At 38.8% G+C, this 16,780-nt stretch overlaps 1 protein-coding gene across 4 annotated transcripts in view; it reads right to left on the bottom strand.

Moving 5' to 3' along the window:
• Positions 1-16,780, bottom strand: part of ZDHHC14 (zinc finger DHHC-type palmitoyltransferase 14) — a 116,210-nt gene that overhangs the window by 50,161 nt on the left and 49,269 nt on the right. For 2 of the 4 annotated variants that reach the window (XM_009507021.2, XM_064447092.1), the window contains exon 2: positions 2,229-2,401. In XM_009507021.2, the coding sequence (XP_009505316.1) occupies positions 2,229-2,401 (173 nt within the window). The remainder of the gene's footprint in view (positions 1-2,228; positions 2,402-16,780) is intronic. The other 2 variants (XM_009507022.2, XM_009507023.2) reach the window with 1 other exon arrangement.

The following is a 16,780-nucleotide window of genomic DNA, read 5'->3' as shown; positions in this document are numbered from 1 at the left end:
GAGCTATCTGGGTCACCTAGGATCTAAGAGTTTTCTTCCCTGTCAGTACTAGGTACAGTATGATTCTTGCCCAAAGTTAAGTCCTGACTGGCTAAATGTGACTTTTTTCCTGTCATGGCAATGACAGCTGGCTCTTGGCTCTGCACAATTAGTCCAAACAATGTATAAAAGTGGTATAGGTTTTCTTCCTGAAATTTGAGTACCAGCAGAATACATTGTTTATAGAAATCTATAGCAGGTCTATAAAATTTGTCGAACTACACACCTCAGACTTCATACAGCCATGGGAAAAGACTTCCTTCCCACAAAGTTCAACAAACATGTTACATGATCATACAGTTCCAAAAGCCTCAAACCTACACAAAGGGCACACAGAATAGGTACAATTAGCTGCTGCACCTAGCATGCTGCAAATGTGTTGATTCCACTTCAGAACTCAAATCCAAATGCTTTGAAATACAGAAAAGGCTGTTTATTACACAGACATCTTTTTATCTTAACACATAACATAGTATAAGAGCTGTGGTCAGGACTTCCCAAATGTGGTTAAAGAAAACAATCTCACTGTAGTGATGATCAATGAGCTCATCACTACATTGTGAAATCCTGCTTCTTCTTAAAATAATCCATACCAAAGATAACATGCATGTTTCCAGAAAATAAAACCATTCCTCTTCTTCCAACAGCAGTTTTCTGAAACTCAGCCCTTTGGACAAGTTTTTTCTTTAATCCCAATGAAACCAGGAGATTCAAACCACCACTAACGTATGTATGTATTTAAAAACAAACTTGTTACCTTTCCTCTGCTAAAGGCTCATAAAGGCCCAAATAGTGAATATAAGTCAATACATTTTTTGTTTTACGTTAACAATATTTCTTTGTCCAACAGATCTCTTAAGTGGAAGATACAACTTCATGATGTGCTTACTGCCTCTTAATGGCCAAGTAAGAGGAAACTAATGCTGTATTGGTGCTAACATTTTGCTATTTTGACATTAATTCTCCTATCATTCCCACTTACTGGCATGGTTCACAGTGTGATTCTGGTGTGTACAAACTACATCTGCATTGTGAGGAAACGAAACCAGAACTTCTGCTCCATATGTATACCAAATGAACTCTATGCCATAACACGGTGTAAGAGTCTAAACCAATGACTTTTCACCTCAAGACATTTTCACCAATGCTTTGTGGAGGACATATCATCTATGAGAGAACCAGACAAAACCTAGCCTGAATTAAACCCCTCAAATTCACACCATGTAGATGCAGAAGTGCCTGCAACAACAGCTTTAGTGCACTCATTTTCTTCTACTGCATTAAATTATTTGCAATGGTAAACAAAGCCTAAGACTATACTATAGCATTAAGCATCAAGGACCCTGCAGGTATTTCTCCTGTGCTTGCATAAACCTGTTATCTGTCTTCTCAATTATATGAGTGAGTGTTCCTCTGAAATTGCTTCAGAACATGGGATTTCCATTGACTATCCTATGAAAGCAGATATACTAGCCTTTAGTAAGCTTTAGTAGCTTACTAAAAAATAAGCAAACAAAACCACTGTTTACGAAGCAGCTCTGCAAACTCATCCTGTGTTTTCTTATCCAGGTAGCACATTTTAGCTATTCAGCATATTTGTAAATGTAGAAATTCCACAATTATAATTTCGTTAACAATTCTCTTGAAAAATGAGGCTGATTAAAATCTAGTTCACTCTCCTTTAATTGTGCTGCCTTTACACAGATAAGAAAAAGTAACATTTTATTACTGTTACCAAAAAAACCCCTTCCTAAGACTCCATCAACTTACGAGAGTGTACATTAACAGAGACTAATCTCATTCTTTCACAACATAAATAACAACGTAATTAAACTCAGTTAAACTCTGAGGGTACATTACTTTAAAAGATGCAAAATTGTAGAACCTTTGCAATATCAGCTTTCTTGCCAAAAACACTTTAGAAAGTATCCTCTTGTGCACCACATACTTGCTGAAAAGTATTTACAGTAATAATTATCACTTTCCAGGGCCAGGATTTTGTTTATTATCTTTCTTAGTGAAAAACTGATCAACCATCTTTCCACAGGAATCGCTGCAATGTCATCAGACATCACAACTCCAGAACAATTACTAGGGCAAGATAGGAGTAACTCCTCCCATGAGCAGAGCAGCACACTGCCTTCACACAGTACATGCACCCTTGGGAGGAAAGCGAAGAGACAACAGACCTTCACTGTTACCTATTTGTCTCTCTAGATCTGCTGCTTCATCTGGTGTTGCGCGTGGGAGGACACCAGGATCACTGAAACTAGTACGCAGCAGGGTCCCCATCACGAAAAAGAAAAGAATCCCACCAATTGCAGGTATAGCAGGTGTAATCTTCTCTGACAAATACGGACAACTGGAAAAAGAAAAAAGATTAAACATAATCAATAACACATACTGCATCTTGCTCTCAAAAATTGTTTACCATTTTAAATGCACGTGAAGAATTTGCTTTCATCTATTGATACGTTATTTGTCTTGGAATGTTTATTGAAGCGGAAATGTCTGTTTATATGTTCATGACACTTCTGAAATATTTCATACTATTTAATACAATAAAGATCCAAATAGCATAATAATGACCTCACTAATATGCAATACTCATTTACATAAGAAAATAAGATATTATTATTACAGGATATTATAAGCTCATATTTGTTAATCTACTGCCCAATTATATAAAGTAATTATACTTGGGTTATACAGGGTGGAGGGGGAAGGGGAAATAACATGAAGATATGCAGCAATAAAAAGCAAAGCACATAACATGATGAAATAAGCCACAATGAAAAATGTAATTAAGTCTTTAAAATTGATTTATTGTCCATCACAAAGACAGTGCTCACAAACTTACACCTGTGACACATTCCTTAATATTCTTGGTATATATCAATATTATAACACCACTACTGATTCTCTTAATCCATTTCTTGCAACTTTTCAAGCTTGCTTGCTTACTCATTTACAAAGCAAGATGAGTGCAAGTGACTATGCAACACACCTGGAAACAAATAATCCAGGGGAGTCTAGGGCAACATCAACAGCCCTTTACCAGCACAAAAAAAAGGCTCTATGGTTACCAGCTTTACCATTTACAGCTTAAGGCTGGATCACAGTTTTAGCAAGTTTTCCTCTATGCGTCACATGTAATAAAATAAAAATGGACAGAAGCATTGGAATCTAAACAAAAAAATATAAGTACCTCTTTACAGTTGTGCAAAAAGAAGGGATATGAACACTTAGACAACACATCACACACCAGTCCCATTAATGCGAGTCATATAATAAGCACTGCAGGATCATCTTAGGAAGCACACAGGCTGAAGACTCTCTTCCTAGCTTTTATATTAAGTAGAGGAGGGCAAAACACAGAGATGGCTTTACGTATTTCTGATGCCTGTGTGAGAAGTCATAAAATAAGCCTAAAAACAACCTAAGCCGAACACCAAGTTCTAGGCCTTAGGGCTTCATCTAAAGCTCCCAGGCAGCAATCAAGTTTAATTAATATCATCTTCCCTGTTTCTGCTGATTGCCTTAAATGATGATGCAGATATAGGAGCTTTTGTACTGCAAGTCAGTTAACCTCACTGGAACGTTAACTGCGCAAGCAATGCCAATGTTGGCTTCACTGTCCATCACTTCTGCCGACGGGATGTGGAGAGAAGGGAAACATTTTTCATACCAGCTACCATGTACCAAGCATTTACCTCCATGCATAATCCTGTTAAATGTACTTGGCTGTGTCACTGAGTGCCGTGGTTTTCACAGATGCAGTGAGTCCAAACGCATTACACAGCACATCATACCATCACTATGAGTGGAAATCACCTTTTGTCCTACATGAATGTAATATTACAGGTGTAACAAGTTACAAAAGATTAAAAAGACAACTGGGTATAAAAAAAAAGGTGGGGGCAAGAAATGTAGTTTCATATAATGAATAGACTGTTTAAATACTAGGAAACATACTACAAATGCACACTTCTAGAAAATCTGTGTCAAAGACCCAGATTTATGGAATCAGTGCTAACTAAAGGAAGCAGCAGCAAGACAGCTGGTAGATAAGCCTTGCTCCCTTCATGTCAGAGAGTCAGTCAGAACAACCAAAGAGAAGCTTTCATACCACATAAACGTCCTACTGCTCCATTTATTTCTTGCCACAAAGGATTACGAAAATCAAAACTACTGTAATATGCTCAGAGAAGAGTACAAATAGGCTGCAAGAACATACTTTTAAAAAGGATTAGAGGGAACATGTACATTAATGAAGACTAAATATAGCACAGTGATTTATTCTTCTGTTGCATTATTCATTACACATACCAAAGAAATTGTAACTGTAATGAAGTCTGTTGACCAAACAAGAGCTGTATGTGTGCGAAAGGTACCGTGAGATAATCTCATGGCAGCACAGTAGGTGCAATAAAATTTAGACAGGTGCCAATGCAAAAACAGTAATGGCGTCTACCTATACAACTTAAAACTCAAATTCTTGGTGATACTCAGAGAATGGAAACTGAAGGGCCATCATGACAGTGACGTGTTTTGTTTTACCAATGATTTCATGGGGAATTGGTAGAAGGAAGAAATTCCTGCACTGAAATACTGAGAAAGCCTTGCATTGCTGAAAAGTGTTTACTTCATTATAGCAAAAAAAAAAGCATGAAAATGTCTCTCTCTGCCTTGCTGAACCAAGTCCAACTGCACTGAAAAAAAACTCTCAAAGCCCTGCACACTCTTCACCACAGGGCAAGTGTAAGATAACCTGCTTCACCTAAAGGTGTTTTCAGGATATAGCACCCTGTATTTTATCAATTTTGACTTGGAATGACTTCAGTAATAATGTAGAAAAGACCGAAGATGTCATCCTTGGTAAAAATAACGAACTAATGCTCCACCAATTCAGAAATTATTTCAGACTGAGAAACCAGTCCTTATAGCGATTCAGACAGTAAGCCTAGCCAGGACCATTCAATGAGGTCTGACTTGCATACCAACAGACCATATAATATTACATGGGCCTGCAGAGAGTTCAATGATATCTATTATTTAGAAAGGCCCAATTAATCTTTCCTGTCAATTAAATTTAAAAAAACCCAGACACTACAGACCACTTTTTTTTTTTTTCATGTCTATATTTAAAAAAAAACAAAACCCAGGGAAAAAAATCTTAGTTACCTCCCGGGTTACTAAAAAATCCCCTAAAAGTGGCTTCAAATTAAAAATGTGGATTTTAGCTCAAAAATGTCAATACTTCTACAGAAATACACCTGCATATTTATACAGTTTATATTTGCATGCTTACATAACGAACGCATTTGTGCTGCTCTGTTAAGTCTAATATTATTTTAAACAATTTTAGTGTTACTACTTTTAGAATTGTCAAATACCACACATGGAAAAAGATTATTCCTGATATTTGCTTAAATTCCTTAATTAATTTGTTTCAATTGAGTTTGCATCCCTTTAGTCATCGGCTTTCCTCAGATATTACAAGAAATATTTTTTCTGGATGGTATTTTCAGTGAGTTTTTAAAATAATTATTAACAGGTATTTCTTGACAGCAAATTTCAGAATTTTCAGGCAGAGGGACTCCCTGTGCAGAGGACCCTCTGCCTGCAGCACCACCTATGATAAAGCAGCAGAGAGCTCCAGAACAAATCTGCATCCTATACACGTATGCAGAGCAAGTAGTGACAAACATTTTTAAATCAGCACTTGGTAACTACTAGGCGCGAACTGACATCCTCAGTTTACACCTTAGACACAGTAAAACAATTGTCCTTAATTGGTATCTGCAATGACAGCACAGAGCAAGTACTGAATGGGTCCACCCCAGAAAACACATTTTTAGGCAGTATTACTTGACCATTGATCCCACTAGAAATTGTTATTGTAGAAATAGTTTCTTCAGAGAACAATGTTTGGATTTGCACAGAGCAACCAGTAACACAACCTGAAGTTTTGATTTAATTAATAGAGGGGCTTTATACAAATCAGCCCTGCTTTTTGCTTGGCTTCTCAGCTGCTTTTCTGAAGCATCATGTGAAAGTTTGCATGAGTGTAGGAGGGAAATAAAATCTGTTGGAAGACTAGTCTGTCACAACTAGATAAAAATAAAAACACACTGGCATTTAAGAGGTAATTATCAAGTATAATCCCTGGGAACAAAGGATGCAGGAGAACAGCAAAAGTAACTTACCGCCCAGCAGCCCTCTTAACTGTGTAACCATGCTCCCTGTGGCTACAGAGATCAGCAGAAAACACACACGTAGTAACTGTACTGAAGAGCGCACACAGTGAGAGTCCTAAAACTTTCAAGCTCTCTCATTGTAAGAGAGGAGGAAAAAAAAAAAGAAGCCTCCTTAAGGCCTTTCCTAGAAAAATGAAGGCTTTCCTGAACAGTTCACTGACACTTGTTGTTATTCACCAATGGGGAGATAACAGTAAAGAACAAATCTATCCTGTAGGAATAATTTTGCAGAGAGCCTAACTTGGAGAGAGGCTAACCCTGTAGTTACAAAAAACCAATGAGAAATACAGCCGCTTACTAAAGAGCACAAAAAAGACAGGGTTTTATACCTGCGAGAAATTGGAGATCTCAATATTTGCTAAGCTGGCAGGCAGAAAACAATAGAAGTACAGACTTTATGCAAAGATGTAGTAGCCATGACACTTAATTACTTAATTAAAAAAAAAAGACTACCCCTACAAGCTTGGCTGGCAAGGACTGATAATATGATACTGTATGTCAAGCTGTTCACCAATATAAATCTTTGCAGCAGATATAAAAAAAATATACTCAGGTAAAAGCATAAGTATAGTAGAACCAAGTAGCATAAAGGAAAAAAATCACTGTTCATCTTCCTACATCATCTATTTAACTTATGTTTAATTTAACTTATGGTATGCAGGTGGTGTCCAATGCTAAGAGAGAAGGCTTGCACTGTGAACCCTGGGTTCAGTTCCACACGTTACAAGTTAATATCTGAATGAGACTCTGCTGCTTTCCTTAAACTAACCCAAAGGGTTTGGGTTTTGTCCTTCTACTCTTATTTGTGGCTCCCCTCAGCTTCCCCTTCCTTTCAAATCCACTGCGTCATTGCTCCAAGCCAGTTGGTCAGATGTTTGGAACCTTATGCCAACACGAATCTCTGTCAGGTTCTTTTGTGAGCCAAGTGAGTTTACTAAAATGTACAAAACCAACACAGTTTTGTTGACTTCTCTTTCTTGCCTCTTTAACAAATCAAATATGCACTTGGAAAGGAATGTTGATATTAGCACAAGGCAAGAGAAACAGAAGCACAAACAAAAACTAGAGGGAAAGGAAAGCTGGGACATAGGGGGGAGACCTCCATTTCAGCAGCTGTCAGTAAGGTTTTCATTCAAACCACTGTCCTCGTGAAACCACGTTCTAACCGTGACGTCCATCAATTTAGAAATGGCAACAGAATACCCATACAGATAGATTAAAGACAAATCAAGACTCTGGGCTAGGAGAACAAAACTGGCTTATAATTTACTTTTCTAATGACAAGTTACCAGTTCAGAGTAAGTAGCCAAAGACATGCACGTAGACCACAACACAGACAGCAAAAGATGCAAGGACGATGCAATACGTGAGGGCATAGCAAGAACCTTGAAGGCTGCTGCCTGACAAAAACTGTAGGAAGATAAATGGGACAAAGAGAATGATCAGAGTGGAATGATTTTGCTGTTGTACGGTTTGGAAGGTTGCCTCTTTTTACTTGTTTTCCAGCAGAATCACAACTAAAGGACGTTACATTTCATATTACCATTAGGAAAAGCATTGGCAAAGTATGAGGAGGTATAAAAAGAATCCGAGAACCACTTTTAAAGACTGCATGGAGGATTCACACATATAATACAGGCTTCAACCTGCTACAGACAACTTCAAAGGTACTGCACTTGTGATATTACAACACAGTTTTAATACGCTCAGATTTGTAAGAAGCATGGTATAATTTTTCCCATTGTATAGCCATAGCTACAGCAGAAAACAACGCCACAAAAAAGAATACATACCTAACTTAAAGACCAGAAGAAAAATAAGATCAAAGAATGTTTAAATATACCAGTTCTTCAGTCAGTATTTTTTGGGATGCTCATGTTTCCACCTCCACCCCCACTCCCAAATCCAGCACCCTACAACTACCACTTTGAGAGGACCTTATTTTAAAGTTAAGGTGAAGAAACCCTTAAGAATGGTCTGACACAAGAAAAAAGTTACAATAGTAAACAACTTGCAATGCATCAACCAATTAATGGTTAATTCTTCACAAGCATGCTTTTGGCACACAGAAAATATGATGTAAATTGAGTGTAGATTAGTCCAAGCAATGTTACATGAAATTCCTAACAAGATTAGCTAGGGAATTTCTGCATTAGTTTCCTACATCTACCTGATTCTGTTATACAGCCTTTAAAATTCCTGCTAGTATTTTCAAGAGATATTAAGGAAATCACAGACTAATTTCAATGGGATTTGAAATTTGCTTTTTAAAAAAAGGATTTATTTCATCATTCTTTTTTGTGTTTTGAACTATTTTCAACATCATACACTCCCTCATTTCAGAATGGTCAAACAGTTTCAAAAACTTATTTGATAAAACACAAGACAAATCTTTCTTCTAATACTTGCTTCATTTCAAATCCAAGAAATTTGGAATGCTGCAAACAAGTGAAGACTCTGGAAAACCCAAGAGCTAACAAACAAAGTGCAGAATGACAGCAGGAAGGGTAGAAATAGGCAGAATATATTACCTCCTCCTCAGTTTAATAATCTAAAATATTAAATAAATGCAGATTTATTGAATGGTTTCAGACAAGAAGTATTTAGCCTTGCTTGAATGCTTTACTAGCCTATTCTATATATTACTGTATTGGATACATCTTAACTTTTTCTATATTTGTTATATTGCTTGGGGGTCACTCCACTTAATTTCAATTCTAATTAAAAATAATTTTAAAGTAGGAACACATACAGAATAATACTAATTATATTGTGTACGTAAGTGTCCCAGCCTCTACCGGCACTTAGAAATTATTAGTTAAAACAAAGAAGATTAATATGATGAAATCACAGATTACAGAACAGCATGATCCTTAAACCTAATAAAATAAGTACTTTAGAAGTTCTTTCAAACATAGTACAAATAAAATCAGCTTAATGCAGCCCTGAGCAGCAAAAGCTCAAGTCTTCAAAGTTTCATGTGAAAATCCGACAGTTTGGTCTCTAAAGCTGGTGCCAAAACACGTGAGCAATTACCAAGAATGAAAGACTGCAGAGACTTCTCTCTCCCTTGCTCAAACCAGCAAGCGTTCAATGGAACTCCTAGCAGCACTGATTCCATTAAATTTTTGTGCATTACCACCGCAATCAGATTTGCACTGGCTGGATTTGGATGTAGGAGTTCAGATGAAGCTAAGCAAGCAATGTTGATTATGACATTGTATAAGATAACCACAAATTCCCTCCTACAAGTAAGGGTCTTAAGGGTTTAATGCAGCAGATATGCAACAATCAAAGTAATAGCCTTCCGTGATGTCCTGATTTTTATTGCTATGTGAATTAATTCTAATGATCCACTGTCAAACTTCAAAGCAGAGACAGGTTTTTTGCATTATGCATTTTATCTGTCTGCAAAACAGATGTGGTTACCAAAAATCCTGCAAGGACAACTCTGTATGTTAGAGAGTCTTAGGATTGTCTAGAGCTTAATGATGGTGACAATAGGGTTGGGTATTTATGGGTAAGAATTGGGGGAAGGCCAACAAGACAGATATCATGGTGGGAGTCTGTTACAGACCACCCAATCACGATGAAGAGGCAGACAAATTATTCTACAAGCAGCTGGGAGAAGCCTCACGATCTCTAGCTCTTGCCCTCATGGGGGATTTCAATCTACCAGACATCTGCTGGAAATACAATACAGTAGAGAAGGAACAGTCTATGAGGTTCCTGGAGTATGTGGAAGGTAACTTCCTGACACAGCTGGTGAGGGAGCCAACTAGGGAAGGCACCCCGCTGGACCCATTGTTCACAGAGAAGGACTTGTGGGTGGTGTGATGGTTGGAGGCTGTCTTGGGCATAGCGATCTGAAATGGTAAGTTTTTTCTTCCCAGAGGAGTAAGGAGGGAGGTCAGCAGAACTACTACCTTAGACTTCCAGAGGGCAGACTTCAGCCTGTTTAGGAGTCTGATTAACAGAATCCCCTGGGAGGCAGCCCTGAAAGGCAAAGGTGTCCAGGAAGGCTGGGCATGCTTCAAGAAGGAAGTCTTAAAGGCACAGAAGCAGGCTGGCCCCATGTGCCAGAAGATGAGACAGCAGGGAAGACAACCAGTCTGGCTCAACAGAGAGCTTTGTCTGGAACTCAGAAAAAAAAAAAAAAGGAGAGTTTACATCCTTTGGAAGAAGGGTTAGGCAAATCAGGAGGACCACAAAGATGTAGTAAGGTTACGCAGGGAGAAAATTAGAATGGCCAAAGCCTAGCTAGAGCTTAATCTGGCTACTGCTGTAAAAAACAATATGAAAATACTCCTATAAATACATTAGCAGCAAAAGGAGAGCTAAGGAGAATCTCCAGACTTCATTAGCTGTGGGAGGAAGAGGAAAAGGCTGAGGTACTTAATGCCTTCTTTGCCTCAGTCTTTAACAGTAAGACCAGTTGCTCTTCAGGTATCCAGACCCTGAGCTGGAAGACAGGGAGCAGAATCAAGCCCCCATAATCCAAGGGGAAATGGCTAGCAACCTGCTACACCACCTAGACACACACGTCTATGGGGCTGGATGAGATGCACCTGAGTGTACTAAAGAAACTGGCAGAAGTGCCCACCAAGTCACTTTCCATCGTTTATCAGCAGTCCTGGCTAACAGCGGAGGTCCCAGTTCACAGGACATTAGCAATTGTGATGCCCATCTACAAGAAGGGCTGAAAGGAGAATCCAGGAACTATAGGCCTGTCAACCTGACCTTGGTACTGAGGTGGTTATGGGTCATCCTGAGTGCCATCACACAGCACATACAGGATAACCAGGGGATCAGGCCCAGTCAGCATGGGTTTAGGAAAAGCAGGTCCTGTTTGACTAACCTGAGCTCCTCCTATGACAAGGTGACCCACTTAGTAGATAAGCAAAAGCCTTTGGATGTTGTCTGCCTAAACTTTGGTGTCAAAGGCTTTACTATTTCCCACAGCATTCTCCTAGAGAGACTGGCTGCTCATGGCTTCAACAGATGTACTCTTCACTGGGTAAAAAACTGGCTGGTGGCTGAGCCCAGAGAGTTGTGATTAATGGAGTTAAATCCAGTTGGCAGCCAGTCACATGTGGTGTTCCCCCAGGCTCACTGTTAGGACCGAGTCTGTTTAATATTTTTATCAATGATCTGGATGAGGGGATTGAGTGCATCTTCAGTAAGTTTGCAGTTTGCACCAAGTTGTGTGGGAGTGCTGATCTGCTTGAGGGGAGGAAGACTCTGCAGAGGAATCTGGACAGGCTGGATCAATGGGCAGAGGTCAATTGTATGAGGTTTAACAAGGCCAAGAGCTGGGTCCTGCACTTGGGTCACAACAACTCCATGCAACGCTACAGGCTTGGGAAGAGTGGCTGGAAAGTTGCCTGGCAGAAAAGGACCTGGGGTCCTTGTCAACAGCCAGCTGAACATGAGCCAGCAGTGTGCCCAGGTGGCCATGGCCAACAACATCCTGGCTTGTATCAGGAATAGTGCAGCCAGCAGGAGGAGGGAAATGATTGTTCCCCTGTGCTTGGCACTGGTGAGGCCACACCTCGAATACTGTGTTCAGTTTTGGGCCCCTCACTAGAAAAAAGACATTGAGTTGTTGGAGCATGTCCAGATAAGGGCAACGAAGCTGGTGAAGGGTCTAGAGAACAAGCCTTAAGAGAAGTGGCTGAGGGAACTGGGTTTATTCAGTCTGGAGAAGAGAAGGCTGAGGGGAGACCTTACTGCTCTCTACAACTACCTGAAAGGAGGTTGTAGTGAGGTGGGTGTTGGTCTCTTCTCCCAATTAACAAGCAATAGGACAAGAGGAAATGGCCTCAAGCTATGCCAGGGGAGGTTTAGATTGGATATTAGGAAATATTAGGGGGGTTATCAAAGGTCATCAAGCACTGGAACAGGCTGCCCAGGGAAGTGGTTGAGTTATCATCCCTGGAGGTGTTTAAAAGATGCTTAGGGATATGGTATAGTAGTGAACCCACAGTGTTAAGTTAATGGTTGGACTCAATGCTCTTAAAGGTCTTTTCCGAGCTATGTGATTCTGTGTATCTGTATGTAAATTTTGTTTTCTTTATACAGAGAAAGAACTTTGCTTTACAAAACACAATTTCTAAAATTCTGATTGCATCAACTGTTGGCCAGAAATTTTCAAGAAAGGTGGTAAGAAAATGGCAAATATCTAATAAACTATATACCTCAAAAGCCTGAGTATTACCAAATAATCAATTTCTTTATGAAAGGCCAATGCAAGTATGACATACCCTCAAAAGACAAACTCAGAAAAGGCATGGCTTCCACCCATGCAGCAAATCGAAGGCTTGCTTTATTGCAATTTCTAATCACTGTTTACTTACTTGAAAAGCTAAAAATATATTTGTACTTTAATTCTCCAGTTGTGCATACTGTGCAATGTCTTGTTTCCATACTAAAAGACTACAGATTAATGAATTCCACTAGATGTACAAATTCAGGAGTTCTTCTAAACAGCTCATATAGAAGACTTCCTTTCCTGTTATGCTTCATATTACTTCCTTACTATTTCTTATTATTTCCTGTTATGTGATCTTGTAACTAAACCATCAGGTTAATCCCAAGTGCTTATGAACAGAAACACAAACTGGGACAAAACAAGCGGAAATGCCTTATGCCACAAAAACAAGTCCCTGAAGGAGTACGAGCTTCTAGGCGATTTTCCACAGGTTATCTGGAAATTGAAATTTACGCAAGTAAGCTGCTGCCAGATAGTGGACTCAGAGCTTTCAGCAAGCAGTGTTTTGTGTTCGCCCTGCACAATTTATAAGGTCTAAAGGCTTGATGTAAAGCCTAGCTCTTGCTAGAGGGCAAAGGCCTGTCAATGCAAACCCTACCCCTGGCCACACTCTACTGTCACTTCTCTTGTAATAAGCACAAGTGAGCTGGCTAACACTGAGTTAAAATATAGGAACTACTCTCAACCTGTTCCCTTTTCTGAAAAAAGCATTCATTTTCTGTTAGATCAGTTTCCTAAACAGCTTCACTCACTGTATGATGTAACGAGTGCCAGTGAACAGGTAGGAACACACAGAGGGCAGGATGAAGTTGAACTGTCATTTCATGAGGTATTCGACTACTATGTGGACTTAGCCATAAAATGAAATCCCACCCATAGTCATAAAAGCTTAATAATAGTAGATCCAGTGTTTTACATGGAATTTTTTTTACTGTGTCTTTTTCCCTCCACAATTCTCCATGTTGCAAGACTTTTGAATAAAAGTCATAAATGAACTTTAATCTAAAATACAGAGGAAAAAAATACCGTAACTTCTCAGTGGAACCCACTACAATAGAAGCCTTTGCTCTTTCACTGAAAAACAGAGCTAAGCTTTACAGATACAGCATTTCCTGGGGCATCTTTACATACAAAAAAAAAAGTGGAGAACTGATGATCCTGCCCACACTACATATCAGAAATGTACATCACATGGTTATAAATAAAGCAGCTGGGAACATAAAGCAAGGAGGAGCATAAAACCAAGAAAGTTTAACCTCCTCTTCCCCCAAAAAAGCAGAGCTCAGCAGTAGCAATTCAGTGACTTGATCATCCTTCTCAAAGACCTGAGAGGCCTGTCTGTAGTAACTTAACAGTGGTCAGGGTCTCCACAAGCGTTCGGAGAGTTTTACCTGAAATGGCATCCTTTAGTTTTTCCCACTGCCTCCTCACAGTATCACAGGAATTCTTTTATCCCAGACTAAGCATTCACAGGACAAACAGACTGGCATATGCAGGCTACTTCAGATTAAAAAAACCCCAACAACTAATTGGCACACATCATGCCAAAGCAGTGCCAGCTCTCCATATCTAAAAATGAGTCAAATTAACTATAAACAAATTGCAAGACCAGCTTGAGGCAAATATTTTATTTCATGGAAAAAAATAAAGCACACAAGTGCTTCATCTATAAAGAAAGCACTACAAACATTTTGGTTAGCAATGTAACTTAAGCAACTAGGAATAGCCTTTTACTGTTTTGCATTAGAACTGAGATTTGGGTGCAAGTCATTCAAGTCAAGGCATTAAAAGTTTAAGAAATACCCTACAGGGAAAGACTGCTAACTCTGGTGATTCAGAATCAATATCATAGTATTTAATTATCTTCAGGGATGTGTGCAGAAAAGATTACACTGTTTGAATATTGAAATACCTTTGTCCGAATTTTTTTTTCTTTTTCTTAAGATATTTAAAATGCTCTGTATATACTTTTATGTTAAATACTTATCAAACCTAGGAAAGTGTGTTCAAATGGAAAATCAGTGGCTTTATTGTATTATGCTTTTCTTTGTAGTTCCACAAATATATCATGCACAGGCACATTCCTTTTGAAAAAGGCCGCTGACTGAAATTATTAATTCCATACTCCCTTCCCTCCCAAAAGTTATTTCTACCATACATCAATTCTATGACTTAAATCACCTGTTTAAATAAGGGAAATATATTCCAGCATGTTTTCTTTTAAGCCAGCTACATCAAGAAGTATGTATGACAGAAAAGTACAATTGAAGTTATAACAGAAATGTTACTTTGAAAATTAAAAACTAAGGATGAAAGTCATCCATATTAATGGTTAAAAGTTAAGAGTATCACAGAAGGTTCTGTACAGCAGCTAACTGTATTTTATGCTAATGCATAAACAAGACCTGAATGGAAGATGAACAAAGAAATGCCCAGCTTTTACACTGTTTCTTAAAAATATTTTATTTAACATTTCCTCTCAGTTTTAACTTTTTTTCATATGCAAATTTCACTTTCTACTATTTCATTAAAATTTTCAAGCCTTTTCCCGAGTTGTTAGCACAATTTGTTCAGTAATTACCACAAATCCCAAATTTTAATGTAAATTGAACCAGGATTTCAGGTAGGGGAGAGTAACAAACACAGGGCATTTCCATTACCCTTCTTCAAAAGTATAATTCACTTCTTCATTTTAACATCTGTCTATTTTTGTCAGACTGCCAAACCTTTTTTAAAAAGTCTTACAAGAAGGTGATGCAAAGCAAAGAAGGTCTTTGTTACATCCATTGCAACTGTAAATTTCAAACTTTTTTCTTCTAACATTTTAATTATGCAAGTTGTTATCACCTATATGATACAATCCCAAGCCCTACTGAAAGAGCATTTCTTTTGCCACTATTTATGCAGACATCTAGTAGATGATTTTGCAAGTGGAATAACGTGATCTCTCTCCTTAAGTCAAGCCAGACATGAAAATCAGAGCAAAGCTCAGTTACTTCATTGTTCCCAGAATATACTCTAAGGAATTGCAACACAAGATTTATTCTCTGTCTTTCCATTGTCAAGCATGTTCTGCTGTCCTCCTCCCAGTTTCAGATGCTGACATGTAAACAATTCTCCCAGACACACTCAATCATGCAAATACCACTCCAATTGTTGGTCTGCACTTTGGCACTTTTGCACAAACAGGAAACTAGCAGGGCATGAAGTTAAATAGAAATGGGAAATCTTTTGAATACATAAGACAGTTGCACAGAAGCTACAATTAAACCAGGATTGCAGCAACAAATGGAACAACAGTAAAGATCTACTATCCTACAAAAAAAAAAAAGCAACTGGCTGTATAAACCAGCATAAAATGCTACATCTTATATCTTGGTAGCGTAGCATCTCTAAATGTAAATTGGTGATGTGTAACCTATTTCACTGAGTCCTTCAAGCCCTGGTATCACGGGCCCTACCTTTTACCCTGGTGTTTTGCCTTTAACTAGGTTTGCTGCTGCTGCCTTTGGCCAGTCCCTCCCAAGTTCCTCAGGCTCTCTCCTGGCTGGACTCTGGGCAGCCTCTGTTCCCTGGTGATCAGGCTCTTCTGCCAGCTCCAAACACACACGTTCCTTGTGGTACAGTACCAGAAAGGATCTGCAGCCTTTACAGTACCCCTCCAGAATCCCGATTTATCTGAGGATATTGGCAACTGAAGTTGAAGACAAGCTGCTACCCTGGATTAACCAGCGGCTTCGCACAAGGCAACAGGAACAGACCCTAACCAGGAGGAAGATCCAGAGCTCGGTAATGTTCTGTAGCCTTTACTCTTTTCTTCTAGTCTGTCCTGTGATTAAGTCTATTCTCCATGGAAGAGCTCGCCTTTTGGGTATGCAAAACATACTACATTCAAAGAGATGAGCTACATGTAACTATAAGCAGCGTGCTGGTTATGGTCCTTCAAATAGTTGCACTAGATGAAAGGATAAATGTCCAACGTGTTCGTCTTCCTTCCTTTCTGTGCCCTCACAAACATGACAACAAAGTTCAGGAGATGAAAAATGAAGCACATACTTGACAATAGCTTTCTTACGTAAAGGTGCAATGTAATGGGGATTTATAACATTTTTGTCTACATGTGTTCAGAAGTGAGAGACCTTGGTGTGTCTTGCTCCTAATTATAAACATTAAGCTAATGCTCACAATGAGTAAGTGAGCAAGCAAAGTG

This window comes from Phalacrocorax carbo, chromosome 3, assembly GCF_963921805.1.
Source record: "Phalacrocorax carbo chromosome 3, bPhaCar2.1, whole genome shotgun sequence".
NCBI lineage: Eukaryota > Metazoa > Chordata > Aves > Suliformes > Phalacrocoracidae > Phalacrocorax > Phalacrocorax carbo.
Note: the sequence above shows the minus strand (reverse complement) of the source record. Positions and strands in the feature narration are given on the sequence as shown.